The 23,924-nt window shown below is 47.2% G+C and overlaps 1 protein-coding gene across 8 annotated transcripts in view; it reads right to left on the minus strand.

Annotated features, from left to right (window-relative positions):
* Nucleotides 1-7,280: 7,280 nt before the first annotated feature.
* TMCC1 (transmembrane and coiled-coil domain family 1) overlaps nucleotides 7,281-23,924 on the minus strand; it is a 109,367-nt gene continuing 92,723 nt past the window's right edge. For 7 of the 8 annotated variants that reach the window (XM_069866046.1, XM_069866041.1, XM_069866039.1 and 4 more), the window contains 3 exons: nucleotides 20,212-21,146; nucleotides 13,779-13,914; nucleotides 7,281-11,135 (listed from right to left, as the gene is read on the minus strand). In XM_069866046.1, the coding sequence (XP_069722147.1) occupies nucleotides 10,821-11,135; nucleotides 13,779-13,914; nucleotides 20,212-21,146 (1,386 nt within the window). In that variant the 3' untranslated portion in view covers nucleotides 7,281-10,820. Of the gene's footprint in view, nucleotides 11,136-13,778; nucleotides 13,915-20,211; nucleotides 21,147-21,887; nucleotides 21,990-23,924 lie in introns of those variants that run through there. The other variant, XM_069866043.1, reaches the window with a different exon arrangement.

The following is a 23,924-nucleotide window of genomic DNA, read 5'->3' on the forward strand; positions in this document are numbered from 1 at the left end:
AATCTAGCTACTCTGCTGCCATTATCACTCCTGCTCACTGCTACATCTGTGTGTAAAACATGTTTAGGTTAGTCCAGCAAGAGCTGTTATCTTGACCTACAAACCGTGCCGTGCCCGTGTTCCTGTATCAGACGTGGAGACTGGGCAAGTCCATCTTTGCCTCTCCTCTTCATGCCCTCCTTGCTTATCGGTGAGCGCTGCGGAGAGGAAAAACAGACATTCCCCCGTGTATCAGCGCTCCTCGGCAGCTGGCTCCAAGCCTGCCTGTAAACGCCCGGAGCAGGAATGGCTTCACTGCCACATCACTTTGCAAAAGCTGGTTGTGCCAGCAGCGAGCCCCATCGCAAGCCCTGTCTCCAGAGCCACTCAGCCCCACACTCGAACCTCTGCTCGCAGGCTTTCCAGGCAACATGCTGTGGGGCTGAGCTCTCCCCACAGTGACCCGAGTCATTCAGGGCTCAGAAAGGACATCCCCGCTCCTGTGGAGGGGGTCCATGTGCCAGAGCAAAAACAAAGAGCGCCCAGCACAGCCCCATATTTCCTTTTGCTGATGGGGAAAGGGGGAAGGATTTTTAGCAGCCCAGTTAAAAGACATTTCCCAGCCAGCATCTTGCTTTTACCAGCTCACAGCCGTGCCTGTTCCCACACTGTGGGCATCCAACCCTCCACACACCGCACCCTCCTCAGCAAGGGCAGTGTCCACACCCTGTCCCCGGTAATTAACCACACTATTAGCGCTTGGCAAGAGATGCCAGCTGTTAAAAGCACTTGGGAAGGGGACACAGAAAAGCAATGCATATTTTGCTAACAGGAGAGAGCATCTTCAGGCTGAGTCTCTGCAGGCTTTCCTCACCCCAGAGGGAGCACACAGCCTGTCCCTGCCAGCTCTGCCTGCACTGCCACGTGCCTGCGTGCCCCATAAGCCATCTCCCCACGGAGCTGGCCTGGCTGCCACATCCAGAGGTCACTACTTCTCTGGCTGGCGTCAAGAAGCAGAGATTTATCAATGCGGCTGTTGTTGCTGTGCTCTCTGTCCTGTCCCCAGAGAATCTCCAAACCTCATATTGTTTTTTCCCCTACTTTTTCTATTAGGAGCCTCCCCTGCAACAGAGAAAAGGTGCTTTTGTGTGTGATCTGTGCTGCTGGACACACTGCGCCACCAGAGCAGGGCTGAGGCAGGCCCTTGGGGAGCCTCGCTCCATGTGGCTCCCCTTGAGTGTCAAGATAGATCAGCAAACAGGACACGGTGCTCTTCAGGAGCTGGAGAAGACACCAAGACACGAGAGTCAGACTCTGCAATGCACACTGCACTGCAAACAGGAATGAGAGAGGCAGCGGATCAGGTTTGTGTGCCCAGCAGAGCTCGTCTGACACACTAGCTCTGGTGGGTGAAGCAGGGAGGAGCACGCTATTGACTTTTCATAGACTCCAGCCCCACTTTGAGGAGAGGAGAGGAAAGCCTCAGAGCAGGCAAATGACTCATTTTCACTGTAATCACAGATCCAGCCATGCTTAACACAACAGAAGCAGAGCATTCAGCCGTATATGAAAGCTGGTTTGAGAGCCATAACGTGAGCCATAAACAATCATGCCAGGGAATAGCTCCCTCCAGAGCCGGGGCAATGAGGCGTTGCAGAGCCATGGCCCATGGCCACACAATCGCATTCCATGCCGACACCGGAGCCGAGCACAGGCCTGGATACTGTGCTGGCAAGAGTGTGTGCAGGGTTCCAAGAGGGACTGCTGAGCCCAGGCAGGGAGAGGCAATCCTTCACCTGGGTGAGCACCGGGTGCAGAGGGGGATTCAAGCAGTAATAACCACCGAGTTACTTCTTTAGTAATGCCGAGCCACGGGGGCTTTGATGTGCTGCTGCCGTTGTCACCTGTAGCCCAGACACAGTCAGGAGAGGCTGGGATGTTTGGGTGGGGTGGGGATGCTCCAGAGCCCATAGCGATATTGGCAAAGTGTCTGTGTGGGGTCACGGTCTCCACATCACCTCTTGTTCCCCAGTGCTGCTCTGGGAGAAGCAGCAATGGCAGGTCCCAGGGGGTGGTTGTGCTGGGGAACACAATGGGTTTGCCTGCACGGGGGGGTGAGCTGGGCTGTGCAATCACCCAGGGGCGAGCTGGGCTGTGCAATCACCCAGGGCTGCTCCTCACAGCCATTTCCAGGCCTTCTGTGCATCCTCTCACTGCTGGTCAGCCGGAGCAATTAAGACATGGACCCCGTCAATGAGGCAACAAGCAAGATCACCTTTATTGAGAGGATGCAAACCTTACATAGTGTTTCTGTATCCAGCAGCTACCCCAGTGAATTTCCACCTGTGAGAAACTCGCAGTTACAGCGATAGAGTGCAACCCACTATTTACCACAGATGTGCCCCTTATCTTCATGTTTTCTGTCTAATTCATTCTTTTCTTATTAACTCACGGGTCTTAGTGAAGATTCCAAGGTCTCAGCAAGCATGAGAACACCGGCCGTTTGCTCTGTGCTTGCTGCTAATATCACAGATACGCCAAGGCATCAGCCGCTTGTCCCAGCACACACACCACAGTGAATCTTTCATGCCCACAGTCAGCCAGGTAGGATCAGAGAATCACAGAATTGCTAGGTTGGAAAAGAGATCATCAAGTACCCGTCCACTACTAAATCACATCCCTAAGTGAATCCCCAAGATGCAATTGGGGCAATCCCCGGGTTCAATACAGGATGGGGGATGATGTGATTGAGAGCAGCCCCGTGAAGGACTTGGGGTGCTGATTGATGAGAAGCTCGACATGAGCTGGAAATGTGCGCTCGCAGCCCAGAAACCAGCCGTGCCCTGGGCCGCATCGAAAGCAGCGTGACCAGCAGGGTGAGGGAGGGGATTCTGCCCCTCTGCTCCTCCTGTGAGACCTCACCTGGAGTGTTGTGTCCAGTCCTGGAATCCTTATGAAGGAGATGGAGCTGTTGGAACGGGTCCAGAGGAAGCTACAAGGATGATCCGAGGGCTGGAGCATCTTCCTGGGAGGACACGCTGAGAGAGTTGGGGTTGTTCAGTCTGGAGAAGAGAAGGCTCCGAGGAGACCTTATAGCGACCTTCCAGTGTCTGAAGGGGCGACGAGAGAGCTGGGGGGGGGGGGGGGCTGTTCACAAGGGCTTGGGGTGACAGCGTGAGGGGGAATGGGTATAAACTGGAGAGGGGCAGATTCAGACTAGACATAAGGAGGAATTTCTTCACCATGAGAGCGGTGAGGCGCCGGCCCGGGTTGCCCAGGGAGCTGTGGGGGCGTTCAGGGCCAGGCTGGAAGGGCCTCGGGCTGGAGGGAGGCGTCGCCGCCCGTGGCGGGGGGGGGGAACGGGATGAGCTTTAGCCCAGTGTGGCCGCCAGGGGGCGCCAGAGACCGCGAGCGGCGCAGGGCGCGATCCCCGCCGCCACCGCCAGGGGGAGTCGCTCCCGCCGAGCGCCGCTGCGGCCGCGAAGAGCGGAACGTTTGTACTAAAGTGTCACCTCAGCCGTGGAGTTTTGTGGAAAGTCAGGCTGGATGCCCCTCAGGCAGCGCGCTCCCTCCCAGGCAGCGCTGAGCGTTCTCTGGAGGCGGCAGCCCCTGTCTGCGGCCTTTCCCTGTCTCAAAGGCAGCGCCAGGCACGGCTGGAGCCAGCGCCCAGCGAGCAAGAGGTTGGGCTGTGGTGAAGTTCGTAAGAATGTTAAAATGAGTCCTTGGAAAGTAATAGAATATGTATAAGATTCTTGGGAAAATTTATCCATGTGCCCATCACTGGGAAATTATAGAATAGAATCATAGAATCACCAGGTTGGAAGAGACCCACCGGATCATCGAGTCCAACCATTCCCATCAATCACTAAACCATGTCCCTTAGCACCTCGTCCACCCGTGCCTTAAACCCCTCCAGGGAAGGTGACTCAACCACCTCCCTGGGCAGCCTCTGCCAGGGCCCAATGACCCTTTCTGTGAAAAATTTTTTGCTAATGTCCAGCCTGAACCTCCCCTGGCGGAGCTTGAGGCCATTCCCTCTTGTCCTGTCCCCTGTCACTTGGGAGAAGAGCCCAGCTCCCTCCTCTCCACACCCTCCTCTCAGGTAGTTGGAGAGAGCAATGAGGTCTCCCCTCAGCCTCCTCTTCTCCAGGCTAAACACCCCCAGCTCTCTCAGCCGTTCCTCATAAGGCCTGTTCTCCAGCCCCCTCACCAGCCTCATTGCTCAATCTGTCTTGTCCCAGCTCCAGTCCAGCTCTGTGTGACTGATGGGGATCGCTCCCTCGCAGTGCCCAGCCCTGATAAATGGTGGTTGCTTTCTAAAACTCCAAAATGAGTCTCAGAGAGTTCATTTGCTGGCATTTTCAGTATCAGCAGCACATCGTGTGAGCCCTGGTGCCCAGGTCAGGCCTCCTCACGGGCTCCAGGCTTCCCGAGGCCAAGCAGGGGCCTGCTTGGCAGGGGATGGACGGGAGAGGGGCAACACCAGCTGATACTTCTCTCTCAGCCTGTTTCCAAAGAGGGAGGGAAAGGCAGGTGTGACCCACATGGGAGATGGTTTGAAATAAGTGAAGTGGCTTTCAAAAAGGCCAGTTCTGGAAGGAACACGCCCCTCAAGGTCTTCAGCAATGGGAGGGAGCAGTTACAGCCCTGCCACCACCTCGGGATGCGTGAGGCAAGCAGCAGGGTCAGAGGGATGCTGTTTCCTCAGAGACGTTTTGTGCTGAGCAGTGCGAAACGTGACTTGCTCCTCATGTGATCCCTGTCCTCCTCAGGTTCCCTCCCCACGTTACAGGATGATTCCAAAATACCCACTTAGCTCTCAGGGCGTGCCTGAGAGGAGGATGAGCCGCTTCCCGGCTCACAGTCCCTCGCCGGGGCAAATGAAAAGGCTCCAAAAGGCTCCCTCCCCTGGGTCACTCACCTGTCAGCAGCCTCCCCCGAGTGGCACTTGGAGCAAGGCCAAGGATGAATGCGAGTTGGCTTCACCCGGAGCTTGCGTTCACACTGAGGGGCTGGAGAAACATGTGGGTGATGTGCAGGTGCAGCAGCAAAGCCTGAACCATCACAAAATGAGTAGCTGAGCGAGTAGATGGAGCAATGGTGGTATCACACTCACCTGCTTCTCTGTGCTGGCCAAACACAACAACATTTGAACTCCTTCAGATCTCTTGATTGCAAGGCAAGTTGAGTTTCAGCTGGGCACGGGCAGGGCTCATTAAAAGTCTGTCCCAAACTTTCCTTTAGCCACCCTTCAGGTATTGGAAGGCTGCTATAAGGGCTCCCCGGAGCCTCCTCTTCTCCAGGCTGAACAACCCCAAGTCTCTCAGCCTTTCCTCACAGCAGAGGTGCTCCAGCCCTTTGATCATCTTTGTGGCCTCCTCCAGACCCACTCCCACCAGTCCATGTCTTTCCTGTCAAAGAGTCCCAATTTGGCCTTGGAGAATGACAGCTCCAGTGAAAAAGATCAGCCAATTCTTTGCCTCCATGGTGGCAACCCAACATAGCCATACGCTTGCCACATCCTCGTTTGTCCCCCAGAACCTGGGTGGAGCTATCAAACCACTTCCCACAGACTCACCAAAAAGTTGAGTAACGACTCCTAATCCTCTAAATGATGGAATTAAAACTGTTTATGTGGGAGTAGAAAACCACTGCTTTCACCCTCAGTTATCACACTCCCTGTTGATCCTCAGCCACATTCAACAACCACAGAGTCCAACCAGAACCTACCTGGTGATGGCCCCAAAAGAATGCAGAAATATTAAATTTCACAACCAGCACCCACATCCTATGTTGAGCCAGATGGATTGAGCAAGAGCAGCCCCATACACGTGATTAATCCATAGTCTGCTGGAATTTGTAGTCTGGTTGTTAGGATGCTATGAGGAGAAAATCAAAGCAAAGAACTGCTCTTGCATTTTGATCTCTTGCTGGTTTTAAAGCACTTGTATCTTTTCATGAAAACAGAGAAAGTGAGTCCATTCCCCCCCTTAAAAAGTAGTTGCCGTTTCCTTCTCAATTCCGTGTTCTTGAGGGCACATGACCAAAACCCAAGAGGAGTGAGTATTTTCTCCGTGTCAGTGAGGAATCGGCTGACTTTCAGCTTGTAAAAATACTAAAGAATTCAGAAATTCTTCTGTGAAACTTAGTAAACAAAATACTTAAGTTTAGAGTGGTGGCCCAACCAACATCATAAAGGCTCTCACCTTTCTTCAGTGGAAAAGGGAGGTGTCAGTGGTGTCTGTCCTCATTGCTGCTGAGCTGGGGCCCAGAGCTGCTCCATCACGAGATCCATGTGAGAAATACAGGTGAAGCTAGAATCTCACCTAGCTTTGCATATGCAGCTCAGCACAGAGCTGATCCTGCAATCCCAGTAAGGCAGAAGTTGAAAAAAGCAAGATCCAACCTCCAACCCTTCTCAGAGTCCAGTTACACACCTGCTCAGAGATGGAAAACAGAGAACCAAATCCCACTTCTCCAAAGACAGACACCCCTTTGGGCATCTCACCTAACTGTACTCACCTCCAAACTGAGGCTTCACAGCACCGCAGGCAGGGAGGGCAGAGAATCGCTGCGATGTGAGCCACGCAAACAGGCCAAGTACCTGCGGGAACGGTGGGAACCCTGCTGAGAGGCTGCCTCAGACTCCAGGTGGACTGGAAGGAAGGATGACGAAGAATGCAATGCTGCTCTTCATCCTTCTCTGCCCACAGAGACCAAACAACGCAGCCAGTTTATTCTTACCATGCCCAGGTGGCGTATGGATTGTTATAGGATGAAGTTCAACGATCCGATCTGTGGACAACTTGCTCAAATTGTAAGGGTTCAGTACAGTTTTAATACCACCCCTCTTTTTCCTGGCCATGCCCCGTGCCCCCGTCCCTTTGGAAACATCCAAATCAGGCCAGTGTTAATAGCTGAGGTCTTTATTTAAAGTTTTTTTATATACAGTAAAAGTGTCACAGATAAATCTGTGACAATGAGACAAGACAAATGTAAATCTCTCTCAACAATTAGCAGCTTAAGATCTATAAACTACAGTGTTACGTTCACAAGTGTCATTTCTGTACTTTTCAACCCGTGCAAGTGAGTTTTTCTGTTTATTTTTTTACACCTTTAAAACACACTTACAGCTAAGTCAATTGCCTACTACTATACCACCTGGCATACACAACACAGACACACAGGGTTTTTTTACTCTTTAGCCACATTCAGAATTCACTTAAAAACTGGCAAAACTACCCAATCTTGAACCCCTTTGTAGCTTGGCTTCTTTTGTTATAATGCTGCTTGTTTAATTAAAAAAAAAAAATGCATATTTTCAAAGCTGAAAGACAGTGCTTGTCTGTCCCAGTGCAACACGTACAGAACTCAACATTTCATCTGATCAGCCCCTTGGAACTCATGGGATTAGAATAAACCAATGAAATAATTGCCGTGGGCATGCTCAGTACCATCAAACTGAACTAATGAGGCTGAGAGAACAGAGAATCTTATAAAATTTAACACAGTAATTTTTTTTTGCATTAAGATTTTCTTTCTTCTTTATAGTAAGAAAGCAGACGAGGGAAACAAATGAACTTCATTTGAACCACACGATTTTCATGAAGAACTGCTGTTTTTTTAAATAACAGAGTCCATTATATTCTTCCCTTTTTATATGCCGAGTTGATATGTGCTAAACATATCGAAGCAATTTCAGAATATTTTCAACTCTGAATATGAAATGTTTTGGGAAACATTCTGCAACTCAAAAGATGGTCACTAAAAAGTTTACATCCATAAGGAAGGCTAATAAAAGGTAAACGCACACACGCTCACATCCATGGCGGAAACTGTCTTCTACGTGTCACTCAGAAATGCTTCATCAAGAAAGCAAACACAACCACTTACAAGGAAAGGGAGCTTTAAAGCTAGAATCACATTTCCAACAATATAATCATTGTTAAGCTATCAGAAATCATCACAGACCTTCAAATAGAAGAGGGAGCAAAACCCCAAAACGTTCTGCTAATGCAAAAGGCAAAACACATGGCAGTTGTGTTAGGATATGAAAAGTGGATGCAGCATCATATATGGCATTACTGCAGACAACTTTCTGGAATGGAAGAAACTGTCGAGAGAGAAAGAGACAGACAGACAGACATTGTCCAGAACCATATGTACATGGCCTTCACCAAACAGTTTTGAGGTGATAAGTTTCTATTAAGCCTGTGCCTTCTGGCAAATTAGCAAAGATGACACAGAGTTGAGACAGTAAATTAAATAAGGATATAAAGAAGAGGGACAAACACTTCCTTCAAATACTACGGATGAGTGGCACCGAGCATCCAGATTCACTGGCTTTCATCTCCTTCTCCCTTTGACTACATAAAAGCCTACCGTGAGCAATTCTAGCGTGATCAAATCTGAGAAAAACAGAGGTGCAAAGGCCAGGTTTCAGAAATAAAGGCAACAAAGCTCTTCAATTATGTGCCAAATCAGTTCTTACTTTTATTCACACCTTTGTTTCTGATAAAAACCCATGTAATTTGAATCAGCCAGAGAAGGGCGGTAAACAGAATAGTTTTGCTGGCGCTAGAAGCACAGTCTAGGGAAGGAATGTTTATGCAACCTTTGCTCTGTCTGCAACTCTGTGGAAAGCATGATTATTTTTGGCTTGAGTAAGTTGCAATTGGCAATTTGAGTTTTAAGTAGGACAAGAGCAGGTTAGTGCACATGATGACAAAGAGAGGGGTGTGCTGGGATCCCTAGGGAGGGGAGTACCTGAGTTTTCTGTGACTATGGAAAATAACTAGACTGATTCTTGGAAGAAGGGTGACTTGACTGCAGAGGGCTTGCCTCTGCTGGCAATCAGAAGACCCTCAAGGCTATTAACACAGATTGAGGGAACTTCTCAGAACCTGGAATTTGCACCATAGTATGAAGTCCTAGGCACCTGTATATCTATACGTAGAGAAATGATGTACATATTCTGTATATGTAGGATTTCAACTGGTTTAGCTGATCTGGGCAAAATTTGTTTCCTTGAGGGAAGTTAATCCTGGAAGGAAGGAAACGCAGTAAGATCCAACTGAACACCATAAATGGTTTTGAAAGAGAATCCTGGAGTCTTTTTGGATTTCATGGAGAAGGAATTTGAATCTTGGCTTTGTTACAGTGAAAGGGACACAGGTTAAAAAAACAGCAGAGTGAATGCAGGTTCCTTGGATGTGAAGCCTGCCTGCCAGTACCAACAGGTCACCAGCAATAGCATGTAGCTAGGACTTGAGAGCTACGTTTGAAGCTGACATTTCCTTTAGAGCTTTGAAAAGGTATCTACACCAAGTACTTGCCCCCATGGCTGAAGAAGAGGATGCTCTCTATGGCACATCGCACAGATACAGCATACAAAGATCTCGACACAGACACACAAATGATCTTACCAGAGCCTGACAGAAGGAAAACTTTGGTTTCACTTTTTAGGGGTTTATTTAAAAATTAAACCAGAGATATTTCTGAGACAACCACTCCTTTAAGTGGACTGTTGATTCAGTATTTCTTTCCTTAAAAGAACCTGCCTTTTCCCTAGGAAGGGATGAAGAGACATTCCTTATTCTTATCCTACGGCCAGGAATGAGAGATGATGTGGAAATGAGAAATATAAACATACTGTCCTTCACATCTGGAAAAAGAAAAAAAAAAAAAAAAAAAAAAGCCCTGCATGACAAAAATGTGTGGAGAAGATAGATGTTTTTCATGATGCTGCATCTATATGCTCAGGAGGACAGAAAAATGGCATATGAATAGCGCTGCATTCCAGACAGGCTGGCACTAGAAACTACTTTCTGCCCTCCTCAGAACTGTTCCAGGACAAGACGGCTCACAATTATTCACGCATTTCTTCATTTAAAAACATCACTTCTTTATTTAAAAGGAAAAAAAAAAAAGTAATGACCCTCCCAAACCCTTCCAAAAAAACCCCCAATAATAATAATAATTATTATAATAAAAAATCCTATTAGAAACAATAAGGAAGCACTGAGAGTTTGAGTATTACACTCTTCAAGTATGCTGTTCGGATTTTTTTTAAATCTGTGAATATACATATATAAAAAAAACCTTAAAAGTGCGACCAAGGGCTTCTGCTTAAAGATAAGTATTTCAAGGACTACTTCAAAATACTGTAGCACGACTGTGCAGTTACTGTGTATGGCATGAGGCTTCCACTTCATATGCTTAGCAAAGTTAGCCAGCCTTATAGAAAGTTATTGTAAGTCAGGTTAGCACGAATGGCAAACCCGGATGCTGAGCTGGGAAAGAGATCCACACGCTGTCGTTTTTCTCTTGTTAAGGAAAGAAACCACTCTGAACGCATACATTTGGACATGGAATGTGAGCAGACTTCACAGTAAGAGTTTAGTGTTACAGGTTTGCTGTGGTACCATCATTCAAGGCTGTGCACTAGATTTAGCTTTGCTCATCTTAAGTTAACCACGTTCTCTTCTTCCTGACAGGTTTAGTACAGTAGTTCAAGCCGCAATTTAAATTGCCCGTTGGTATGCTCCAAATTTCTGTATTTTATTTATTTCTTTTGTACACTTTAAAGAATCTTAAGATTTGCATCCAAAGAGAACCATGCTACATAAAAATTATCCAGGATTCTCGCCAAAAAGAGTTCTTGAATAAAATCTAAAAAATACTATTGCAATGCATCTTGCAGAGAAAAAACGTTATTCTAAATGTAAACAAATTCACTCGGACACTTTAAAACTTCAGCGGAGTAGTTGCTGACTAATCTTTGCCACGCTTGCTCACCAAGAGCGCCGGGAGGAGGGCAACACAGCCAATTCCTGCTGCCATCATCTGGGGGGAGACAAGAACCGTTCCAAGTAGCCGGTGATGGCATCCCAGTGCTTCCACAAAAAGGCAATGAAAACCACTATAAATAAAGTGCTGAACGTCCTATTGCGAGTCTTCATGAGGGGCACGACACAGTTGGCCACAGTGGAGACGAAGACGAGGAGGACAGCCATGACCGCCAGGAGGATGTTGATGAACTTCCCCAGCAGGTTCCTGGCTGTGGCATTCTCCAGCCCCTCCAGCTGCACCACTTGCTGCTGCTGCTGCTGCAGCTCCATCTTGGAGATGCGGGTCTGGCACGCTTCCAGTGCCTCCTGTTGGCAAGAACACACCGCTGGGTTGCCAGCACCCCACAAATTCATCCCAGCGAGGGACAGTCCACAACTCTTACCTCACTGACTAGGCCAGACCAGGCTTTCCCCATGCCTTGCGCACCTCCTGACCCTGATTTCATATCCTGCAGCAGGAGTAGAGGAAGCTGTGCTTTTCAATGTGACTAAGGAGTGCCTCGTTAACTAGGTAGCGTCATTTGTCACACACCACATCATCTCAATTACACCAGAGAAGCTTGATAAAGAGATGACAGGCTGAGTATAGGTGAGACTCTGTTAAAACACACGCTTCACCTGCCACTTTGCACTGTCCACTGCCTTTCCCTGCACATGATGCAATGGTCACCTGGGACCTTACCCTCCTTCCTGCCTTGCCATTGGACCCAGAGGAAGGAAGGAGAAGGAAGAACCTGACAGCCCTCAGTGATCAGACAGCCTTTGTCTCTCCAGAAAGGGGGAGCTACCCACTTCAGCTTTGGTTTCAAGAGACCACTGAGGGGACAAAAGTGCTGCGTTAAGCCAGCAATCCTCTTCTGGGATGTGCATTCCCGGAGTCTCACTTTTCCATCACTTTCTTTGCAATAGCTTGTGCTTGTCCAACCCTCTGTGAGCCCATTCAACTCTCCAGTCAACAAAAATAACCAAAAAGGCTTGGCTCTGTTCCGCTTGCTTAGTGAGCTGAATGAGCTCAGGGGAAGGTTTGAGGAGCACCAGGGCCGAAACTACACAGCTGGCATCACAGGAGGAAGATCTCCTCCTCCAGACCACAGCAAGCTGTGGCATTGGCATAGCTCCAGGTGACACTGCAAGGGTCAGAGAAAGGAGATGTCTAGAAGGAGAGTAAGAAGCAGAAGATTTATGAAACTGCCTCCAGGAAGCACAAAACAAAAAGCATGTGGAAGGAGAAGACTATCCTGTACAAAACAACATCTCTAAAGCACTGTCTGCCTTGGGATGATTGGCCTCAGGCCTCTTTGTCATGCTTATCTCAAGTGGATCAACCCAGCCCGCAGTACAGTACTGGCAGTGGGTGGGCTAGGGATAAGGTGGAGGGGGTTTAAGGCAATTAAATGCAACTAGGCACTTCTGCTCTTGGAAATACAAAAATACAATATTTCCATTAATTCTCCTCAGGTTTGCTTTTCTCAGACATAAAGGCCAGCTTTGGGTAACATATAGAAGTCAGAAGCAAGCAGCAGGCTCTCTCAGACTGGTCACTGAAATAGGAATCAGGACCCCTTGCCTGACTGAGCTCTGTCTCTGTTCCTCTGCACCATTAGTCCATGCTAGTAACTAGTTTTTCATACAAGAAAACTTAATGCTTACCCTTTCCCCAGCAATGCTGAGGAATAGTCTGCCCCAGTTTGCAAGTTTCGACTAAAAGCACTGAATCATAAAATGAAAATTAAAAAAAGCTATTGAGAAATTCCCACTTCAATTTATGTTTTCAAGCTTACTTCTACCTGCCACGTTAAATTAGAGAGGAGAACAAAACCTGAATATTGTAATATTCTCCCAGGGGAGAGCCTCCTGTTTACCCTGTCAGAGACCATGGCACCGCTGTCCTCAGACACTGATTTATTTTAACCTTAAAGGTCACTGTCAACTGCTACATTTCTCTGTCATTGCATCATGTCTGCAGAGGTCAGTGAAACACAAGGGCTTCTCTTCTGTTATGGTCCCTGACAGTACAAGGCCAAACCGATGAGTCTCCTCTAACAGCAAAACGCAGGAAGGACATTGACTCAACTGGACTTGCAGCTGGATCTGCAAGTGTGCCAAAAGCAGTCTGCTGTCTCCAGAGGAAATCACCTGGCTGAAGCTCCTTGTGGGGAGGAAAGAGGGAGAACTTTGACCTACAGTTCTTGGCTCATGCTATAAATATCTCACGTCAGCGATCAAAACTGAGATGCCTGCTAAAACTAGCACAACAAGTATTTAAAACGGACAATAGATCTGTTTCTGAATAGGCCTTTCTTTATAAGGCTTAGTGGCTGCTAAGATCATTTCCCAGATCTTCTGCTCTGTGGAAGGCCCTCCAAATCAATCATCTCTGTTTCCATAGCTTTAGTCTTTTACATACTAAGAGAAACTTCTCTTTTAAAAATACTTCCTTATTTGGGCAAATCCAACAGAAAGAATTGTTTCCTGACTCAATGCAGTGGACACACAGTCTTTTTTTCTTAGATACGTGTGACGATTGCTCTAAAATTAGTGACACAGAAACATACCCTAGGGTCCCATTTACTGAGAATACTACTGTAAAAAAAAGTGTTCAGGCCATGGCCCACTAATTTCTAATACCCTACAATACTCTATACAAAAAGTGGATGCAGGCTTCCACTTGGCTGCAACTTATTTAAGACTTCTGCTCCAGACAGAGCGACAGGCTCTGCAGACGAACCTGTCAGCTGCTGCATGGGCACAAAAGAAGTTGCTTGAAAAGATACCCGAGGGTTAGTGATAGAATAAAGGCTCTTTTGGAACAATTCAATACGTAGTTCAGTAATAAAGCTGCAAGGACTAAACCCAAATACTGTGTCACAGAAGTATTTCAAAAGGGCATGAGTTACAGAAAGAGCAGGTGGAAGACAGGACTTGAGCGTCCTTGTTTCTGTCACCCACCTGGATGTCCCGGGCTCGCTCGTAAGACTGATAGGCAATTTTCTCCTCCATGCTGGCAAGCTCCTGTTTTAAATTGAGGATCTCATTCTGGTGTAGCTCAGTCAGGTCATTTAGCTGCTCTTCGAGTCGTTCACATCTAGAAATTATAAACAAGGTACAGTAGCTTTAATGAGAAGAAAGTGGCAAGATTACACCAGTAACAACTGAGCAATGAACATCACAGAATCTTTACTGAAAACCAGTGTGGCTGCCTCGGTGATGAGGGCCTCTCACTTGGAGAAATCCTTTGTACCAGATAAGGTAACCCTCTCTCTGTCCCTTTCAGCTACACAGGCCTAAAAATGACACAGAAAGTAAATGTGAGCAATGCCTCACAGAACATGGTGGTCTTGTTTTCAATCATCTCCCATGAATAATTCAACTTAACTAGCAAAGATTATCATATTATAATTGATAAGGAGAAGCATCCTTACCAATTAACCATCCTTATCAAGAACCATCACCTGCATGCTTATTTTTCAGTTTGCTGCTGCTGAATGGACTGGGAGCAGTCCTGAAGAAGAGGGCTGCCCAAAAAAACTGAGTTACAACGATTTTGGGAGATACAGTTGAAGGAGCTCTAAATTGACTTCAATGATAGCTCCAAAATATTATTTTAGCACTTTCAAAATATATTACGGGTATTTTGCATTTGTACGGGACTTCATTTTTTGAATTTCAAGTCCAAATTTACAAACACCTGACACTTCAATACTATTTTATAATCAGGCAATTACTTCCATTACTTCTAAAAAGTAAACATGCACAGACAGCCAGGCCACAGCCCAAAGGTTGAGAGCATCGAGTTGGGCACCATCCATACCATCCTCTTCCACCACATCTCCTGCTGATTTCTCACTCTTGGTTTACTACAAGTGACAGCTCTGATTGTAACTGAAGAGTGGGTACAGCTATTGTGGCTGCTGAGGTTCTCCCACTCTGACTTCTAGTGTCAAATCATCATAACAGCTTTGAAAGAGCTCATCGTACAGCTCTTACCATCTGACCCTTGATACTAATAACTAAGAAATTCTAAGGAATCAAACACAGAGATAATTCCATGTTTTAATTTCATTTCTCCTCTGACTCTATCTGAGTTTAATTCATACATACAGACATGCATAAAATGAATAAATAATATTTTACCTAGAATTAAGAATTTAATTACAAATTTTGAAACGAAGACATAAATCCTGCTTTTGGGTTTTTTTTTCAAGATGTTTCTGGTGCTTAACAAGCAAATATTCAGAATCTGTAGGCACAAGCTAGCCATTAAAAAGAATCTTGGGGTTTTGATTTTAATTGAAAAGTCTGATGAGAACTTCATTTACACTCCCAACACAATATTCTTTTAAAGCAAGGAGCAGTCAAACATAGCATGACAATTTCCAGCAGTGAGGTCAGCCAGCAGAGAGATGAAGACAACCACCGGCTGACTCGGCTCAACCCAGAAAGGTGCCACAAGAGGTGTGCAACCCAGACAGGACACACAGGAGAACTGGTTTGTCAACAAGCTGCAAATAAGGGAATAACCATGTGAAGACTGGCTAATAAAGGAGCCCAGACAATTAATACTGCCATTTGTTCCCACCCAACTGAAAAATACTAACATGCCAACAACAAAGAAATCACAACTAAAACCACTCTAAAGTCCCAAAGGCAGCACTAATTATTTGAAATATATTCAGTTTGTTAATATATTACAAAATTCTCCAGGGGGTTTATTACTCAAAAAGGGACTTAAACATTTCTGAAAATATCACAATTATGTCTCTTAACCTTCTACCTTATAAACGCCCTTCATAAAACAGCTGTTGCCAGGCAGCTTAAATCCTGTTCTCTGACAAGAAACAATAGTATTTGAATAACTTTGAAACTACCTCAATCTACAGGAAACATAAGGAAACTTTGCAAATCTGCATAGTTAAGAGTTTAAGCACAACACAATTAGCAGAAGGGCTGGCTCCAACCCTCCCTGCCCTTACTGCAGGATTACCAGCTTGTTCCCAAACCGTGCTTCATCTCCCTGCTCAACCACAGACCTTTTGCAGTCTGCACCGAAGAATCATCTGTACTTTCAGAAACTGGTGTGTTAGGCAACTGCTGGAGCTGGGTTATTAATAAGAAAAACAACCTACCTAGGCTTATTTTGGAAATAACACTTCCCCCTGTTCACCCCCTTTTCACTCCTTATCCTATTATTTACAATTTAGAAAGTGATTTTTTTTCCTGACGTTTTCTACTGGCATTCAAATTTGAAAAGCTAAGAGGGGTTCATGTGTCTTGCAGGGCCTGAAGCCAGGGTCCTCCTATTGAAGGCTCATGTGTAACTCAGAGGTATTATAAAAATAAAAGGGATAGGACACCTGTCAAGAGGGTTAAGACTAAACTCACACTCTCCTATTTAACATATGAGTGCCAGTGCCTTTGCAACAGTCTCTAAACTTGTCTGTAAACATAGCAGTGCCTTGAGATCAAACCCCACGTAAGGAAAATGCTTCATTAGCGTTCAAAAATTTTTTTTTCACTAGCTGAAATGGGAAATTTCCCCTTAAACTAATAGATTAACAAGCTCCATCAGAGAAGCTTTTCCATATAACAGACTAGCGTCAGTTGTAATCATCGGAACTGCTCACATAGACCCCCAGGACAGGCTGGGGTGCACGTCTGAAGTATGGGATATGGGAACACTTCGTTTTAAAAAGCCATATTGGATTTCCCACCATTTTCTGAGGCTCGCTGTTTGGGAATTGACTGGAAAAAGTCTAAGAAACACAATTATGACATCTCATTTTTTAAGAGCTTTAAGGTATTTTAAAGTAGTAGCTGCAAAATACAAAGCTAATACAGCATACATAAGGGAGAGACATGATGATAAAGACATTTTATCTGCACTCAGTTAACGCACCGTCAAGGAAAGAAACTCTGACCACACTAATGCTAAAACATCTTCACAGTACTCTGTGAACAGTATAATACCCCTCTTCAAGCATCACTCAAGATGGGCCTTTTTTTTTACAGCTGTGTCATATAAAATTTCATCTGATCTTTCTTTTTATGCTACTCAACACACTGCTTTCAATAGCAGAATAATAAAGAAGAGCAGCAACCATTTGCAGTATACACCAAGTCTTCTACCTAGGTGATACATAAGGGAGAGATCTTGCTCCTCAGTGACCATAAGCCCCTCTCAGCACCCACATCCCACCACGCTGCCAGCTCTGAACCTCACCAGGTAGAAGATGACAGCTCTGTAGGGATGTTTCAGTGCTTTTGTGGCTGGGTGAGCACCCACCTGACCCAAGGCTCTGCCTTCACCGCCCAGGCACACTCTACAAAGGCCTCTTCAACCCTCCTAGGCCCCAAAGGTTTAGCATATTTGATTAAAATAAATCGTAAGGACACACTGAAGTCCAACAACTAGTACAGTAAAAATCAGATAAATGAGAGCACTAGCGTCCGGCATTTTGGCTAACGGATTTCTCCTGATAGGAGTGTGGGAGCCCTAGATGCCCTTTCCAAGGATGCTGGGGTTGGGAAGAAACCCAAACCCTTGAACTGGCCACATTCCAACTATGTGAGCTCATGATTTCACCGTGTCCAAACAGGTTCCTAAAGGGACACGCAAGATGAAAATACTTAGCAGGAACTTTATTTCAGTTTCAATAGCACAGAAAGTCCCTGCTTGTATCAGTAAACAAACGTCACCTTCCAACCGATGAGATAAGCAACAGGCTATTTCAGCGCCTGCTCCCAGTACAGAAGAAACACAACGATGGCCAAGGCGCCATCAGAATTTTCCTTCCTCGATGACTCAGCTCCAGCACAGCGCTCCGAGGTGCCGCCAGGCCAGCCGAGGCGGGAGAACAGGAGTGACTGCACCAGCAAGTTCCTGCCCCGGAGCCACTTAGCAAACTGGCAGCTACATGGATTGATAGGCAAGATCTGGAAGCAGGGAGAGGGAGGGAGGAGATTGAGGAGGTAATGGAAAACCTGTGAGGCAAGCCATGGCAGATAAACAGAAACTGCACAAACACGCAAGGAAAAAAGCAGAACTTGCAAAAAAGTAGAACATCTACAACAAAGGAAATGGACAATGACTAGGTGAGAAAGTGTCATGGCATGTGCTTCCATGGACAATAAAAATAATCAGTGCTGCCCCACGAGCACAGGCTTCTCCAAAATACTTCTTTTTTTTTAAGTTCAAACTGAACTCTGTGTGTGTTTTTGAAACAGAGCAAAGTTATGAGGTATTTATAGCTTTTAAAACCTGTTATGATTAAATTGAATCCCTAGCCTCCCAGCTTCAAACCACAACCTCCACCGCCTTCTTTTCCTGGGGAGAGCTGAGGAAGGAGAGGGGCTCCTAGTCGGAGGAACAGGTGCCAAGCCCTCTTGACCAAGGACATCCTCTCTGCCCTCAGACACATCACAAAACCTTCCAGTTCTCATAGGGATGTTGGCTTTTATCTTCATAATGTTTTAAAACACAGAAGCTATCAAATAAGCATCTAGATTTCTACAAAAGCATATTAATCTCGCTGTGATTAAACCATGAGCTCCTTGCAGATTGTGCAGTTACCTGTTCACCTCTGAAAGCCTGTAGAGGCAAGGATGCTCAGTGTGGTTTAACTGGTCCTCTTTAAAGGTGACACCTTTAATTAATTTACATCAACATTCCAAATGGCAGGTCTAAATTACTATCTTTTTAAGCATTTATAAGCCAAATACAGATTCTCCTGGAAGTGTTTCGCTCTGGGCTGCCTTGGCTAGCCGTTAGGCTCTGGGCTGACCTCAGGGGAGCACTCAGTAAAGGTTAACAGCGCATGACAGATATAACTTCATATTCCACTAGTATCAGGACCTATGTGAACTTCGTTAAACAGTTTCAGGGAATAACTAGCCAGCTTAGCTGACAACATACATCAGTCCCCAAGGTCTTCTATTGTATTTTCAGGCCACTCCTTCAGCTGTACTGCGCTTGCACATAGTGTTCCACCATGAATGGCTGCTGCTGTATGTGTGGAACAACACCCTACACAGCAAAGGACAACAGGACCGCTCTCTGTTGGAGAGCGGAAGATTGACCTCCACATCGCTTTGTTATGTGACTTCAGGACAATGAGGCACTAGGGACCAAAGTTTCTGTACTGGGTTGCCCAATTGTTGCAAAGCAGGATTAGAAAGTAGTGTTGGTCTGGCTTTGTCTATCCAGGTTTTGCAAAGCACACAGAAACCTGCTGTCTCTACAAGATCCTAGTGAGCTAAAGCCTTTCCAAATGTTTTTCCAACAATGTGGCACCAGCATGTCTAAAGAGCTGTAGGGCAACTCCATGTTGTACTGTACAAACCAACTCAGCAAGCGGCACATGATAGTTCAGAAAGCCTGTCCCCAGGCAGCAGCTCTGCTGAGCCTCACAGGTTGTGCTGCACAGCCTGGCCAAAGTGACGATGGCCATAAACAACCTCACTACAACAGCCTGCCATCCTCTGTCAGAATGACTTAGGCCCCTTGCACTTGTTATTTAAAGTTTAAAAAGCACAGCTTAAGAATCCCACTGATTTACACTCCAGCATCCTGAATGGCTGCAGAAAGGCAGCTGATAACTCTTCCCTCTGGAGTGCAGGGATGAGCCCTTGCTCCCAGCACATGATGGGGAGCACGACATTCTGCTGGACGGCATAGGGCAGCTTGCTAAGAGCTCTCTTCTGACCCGCAACGAAGGGGAAGTGAAAGTGTTCCCTCAGCACCTCTCCAGGGTTACTCTGCTCCGTGGGGAGGCTGGGGTAGCCTCAGGGTGGTGGGAGGAGCTGGCTGCCACACCATCCTGTCAGCCTGCCTCCCTGGAGCCACCCTCAGCGCTGTCCTGTGACTTCATCAGGGACTGGCAGCGCTGCAGCAAATACTCTACCTTTCCATTCCTTAGAGGAAGGGGAAGGCTGACTGAAACATGGGTTATCCACTTCCAGAGCCACGCAACCTCCATTACAAGAGTGCTGCCAACACCTGACATTTAATTGAACTTCATTTCATTGAAGCCTGCCACTGTGTGGCTCAACGGAAAAGGGAAAGGGATATCTTAGCTTTGGCATATGGGCAAAGATCATGTCTTTTTGAAGAGCCCTAAGAAAGCTGAATGTTTCTTTCTCTGGTAGATATGGATCTGAGTGTTGGAGGAGGCAGGGTTGGAAAGGTGTCTTTTGGGACACCTTTCTAAACCTCTTTGGACTGGCTTGAGTTAAGGCTGGGAGGGTGAAATGCTGAGGAGACTGCCAAACTTCCCATCTGAATCAGGCTGCTGCGAACAGCTGCAGAAGCAGCACTATCCAGAGCAGCAGTCTGATTCTCTGCAACTCAGTATTTATTTCTGAAACAAAGTACAAAAGTACATACCTGTACCGCTCCTCCTGCAGCGTCTGCATTATTAATGAGTAATCCCTCTGATAGCGAACCTTAAGGTCCTCAAATGATTCTTCCAGTCTTGCCTGTGTCTCTCGAATTTCTTGAATCTCATGCAGTATTGCATCAAACCCTGAGCTCTGCATATCCAGAGTGTTTGTTTTGGAGCTAGAAGCTCCCACAGGGCCCCCTGTTGTGCTGTTGGCTCCCACTGAGCCTGATGTGGCACTGGAGCAATCCTCTTCACTGCCATATTTTGGGCTTGACTGAAAGTTCTGAATAACACCTAGACCCTTGCCGCCTGTCCCATCTTCCTGACCTTCTTCTAAGGAGTCTTTCAAATTAGCAATGTTGTCTGCACTCCCAAACTTGTTCCTTATGAGGGAGGCAATCTCCCGGGGTTTGGAAACCACAGCTCCTGCTGCTGAATGGGTGGCTTGGGAAAAACTGGAAAGCCCGCCTTTCACACTGTCGACTACTCCCTCACTGAAGCCAGTGACTTTTGCTCCAACATCTTTCAAACCCTGATGCATATCCCTGAAGACATCCTTTGGCTGTCGAGGGATCCCATTCTGTTCAATCTCTCGCAGCTTTCGATGGTAATGCTCTAATTTCTTCTGCAGCTGCAAGATGGTCTGGGCTGACTTTTGATTTTTCTTCTCAAACACTTGCTTAATGCGGGCGCTCTGCTGCTTGTCTGCATTGTTGGCCAGTTTCAGGTACTCTGCCACATTGTCATCACGGGCTGTTTGTTCGATTTTGATCTGCTCGGTTAGCTTCAGTATCTTCTGCTGCAGGTGTGTGATAGCCACTTTTGTACGCTGAGGATCCGGTGTCCCGTCAACAGAGTCTGCATTGATGCTGCCATCAGTGCTTGAGGCCACTGCACTGGAGGTCTGTGCTAAGCTGCTGACTTCCAATCGCTCGATCTAGGCAAGGAGAGAGAAGAAGAAGTATAAGCGCTAATCAGCAACTTCACTAATATAGAATCTTTCCATCTGTGAGCCAAACAATTTGACAAGTAGACATAATTCTGCAAAACTACACCTTTTTTTTTTCAGCTGGCCAGGGTACAGGATCAAACAATTGAGGTTCATGGGCTTTACAGATAGTAGAATCTGAGAAAAAAGCAAACCTCTCACACTTAAGCCAACTTAATGGCCTCAAACAACTAAAACTCAAGCACAAAGCAAGACAGGGCACCCAAGTCTGGCAGGCTGAGCTCTCTGAAGTTTTGGTATGTGCCCAGTAGCTCTATCAGCTGGGAGCAAAAAGACAGAGATGGTAACAATGAAAGAGTTACCACACAGATCACGTACAGAGCAAAACCAAGTTGTTTCCAGTGCTCTTCTGTCTGTACGAAAGCAAGTATTAACACAGCTTAAAGAAAACAAGCGATCTACTAAGGCCAGGGCTCCAATTCAGAATAAGGACCCTTCAGACCACAAACACACCCTGCCCCGCGATGCCCGTCAGCGAAAAGCCCTGCGAGCAGGTGCCTCTGGCTGGAAGGGGAACCGGCAGCGCCTTTCAGAGCACAAACCCCATTTTCCCTTTGTGCGGGAGGGAAGAACGCTCGCTCCTCTGGCCCAGGGGCGCCGCCAGGGCCGGGCTGGGTGCCGGGGAGAGTCCTGCGGGCCGGGGGGGAATGCGCCCCGACCCCAGCGTACCTTGTCCCGGCGGGGCAGCAGCGCCCGCTCCCCGTGCATGGCTCCCGCATCGCCGCCGCGCCGCACCTGAGACGGCCCGCAGGCCACGCCCCCTCCCGGGAAGGCCCAGCCCGCCGACACAAGCCACGCCCACAAAGCACAGACCACGCCCCCTCTCGCACAGGCCACGCCCCCCGGCTCCACGCCCGGGATGCGGAGCCTGCGGGACCGGAGCCCCCGTTCTCCTCATCCCCCTCCTCCGTTCCCCAGGCTCTCTTAGCTCTAGACCCCGCCACCCCCCCACCGCGGCAGCGAAGCCTGAAAACAGTCCCGTTACCCGTTCAGTGTGCGCTGAAAAAAAAAAAATATATATATATAAACCTGTTTTCATTGGTTTTACACCAAGCAAACCCAAACAGACGTTTTGGCTTCTGCAGACGCAGCAAACAGCCCTACGGCGTGTTGGATAAACAGGTTGTGATTCACGCCCTACGCATTTAGCAAACAAGCTTTAATGGTATGCGTTTCCATTCCTCCCTGGACCCAGCTGCTTCATTTAAACCCTGGGCAGCATCCCAGATTATTTTATTTAAACAGCTACCGGCTCATGCGCCGCTTACTCTCCAAATCCCTATTTGTCTTGCGAATACATACCTTGCAAAGCAAAAGATGCTACTAGGGAGAATTGTACCACTCTCTCTAGTCTAATGCTCTGCATTTGTGATTTATCGCAAGAGCAGTAACGCCCTGCGGCAGGCGGGCAGCCCCGGGCCGTGTGTGGCAGCCCCAGCGAGCACCGAGCAGGGTCAGCACGGCTCCTTCCCTGCAGCCTCACGCAGAGGTTCTTGTTTGCCATCACATCAACAGGGAAATCAATTAGACATATGGAAAACTCAGCTAGAGTTTTCTAGAGGAGACCACAAAATACCAGTTTTCAGTCTGCAGTGACTGCAGAAACACAGAATCATAGAATCACCAGGTTGGAAGAGACCCACCGGATCATCGAGTCCAACCATTCCTATCAAACACTAAACCATGTCCCTTAGCACCTCATCCACCCATCTTTTAAACCCCTCCAGGGAAGGTGACTCAGCCACCTCCCTGGGCAGCCTCTGCCAGTGCCCAATGACCCTTTCCATGAAAATTTTTTTCCTAATGTTCTGCCTGAACCTCCCCTGGTGGAGCTTGAGGCCATTCCCTCTCGTCCTGTCCCCTGTCACTTGGGAGAAGAGCCCAGCTCCCTCCTCTCCACAACCTCCTTTCAGGTAGTTGTAGAGAGCAATGAGGTCTCCCCTCAGCCTCCTCTTCTCCAGGCTAAACACCCCCAGCTCTCTCAGCTGCTCCTCATAAGGCCTGTTCTCCAGCCCCTTCACCAGCTTCATTGCTTTTCTCTGGACTCGCTCCAGAGCCTCAACATCCTTCTTGTGGTGAGGGGCCCAGAACTGAACACAGGATTCGAGGTGCGGATTTTCCTAGGACGGACACTGATCTGATTTCTTCACATGGTTCAGAAGGAAACAAAGATCCTGCGTGCACAGGGCATGCTTAACCCAGACAGCACCAACCAACTCCCCGTGGCATAACTGTTTAGTTCCTTGTCTACCAATACCTGACGTGCAACAGCACACAACTTGATTTACTGCTCTGCCAACTTGCTGTAATCCATAACACAGAACAGCTTAGACTTTACTATTCAGCACAGAGATACCATCTTCTTACTACCCTTAACTGCCTTGCAAAACAAGCTGGCTTCTGAAAAAGAACCCTATCATCCATCTGTAGCGATCTGTATCTACTCCAGAGGAAGGGAATTTTAGTATTAATGACAGATGAAAAAAAGAAAGATCCACAAATTTGATGCAAAGTTTTCAGAAAGTAATTTGAAATAACTACTTTTTTTTTTTTTCCATAAATGAATACTTACATACTGGGCAGTGGTAAAGGTGAGCGAGAGCAGGGCTCACCCAGCATCCCAGAACAGAACAACTGTTGATCACCTTGGGCTGTCAGCTCTTGCACAGCACAGATTCACCCTGAGCTGAATTTTGCACATTTCAG

Source organism: Phaenicophaeus curvirostris, chromosome 11 (assembly GCF_032191515.1).
Source record: "Phaenicophaeus curvirostris isolate KB17595 chromosome 11, BPBGC_Pcur_1.0, whole genome shotgun sequence".
In the NCBI taxonomy this organism is placed as follows: Eukaryota; Metazoa; Chordata; class Aves; order Cuculiformes; family Cuculidae; genus Phaenicophaeus; species Phaenicophaeus curvirostris.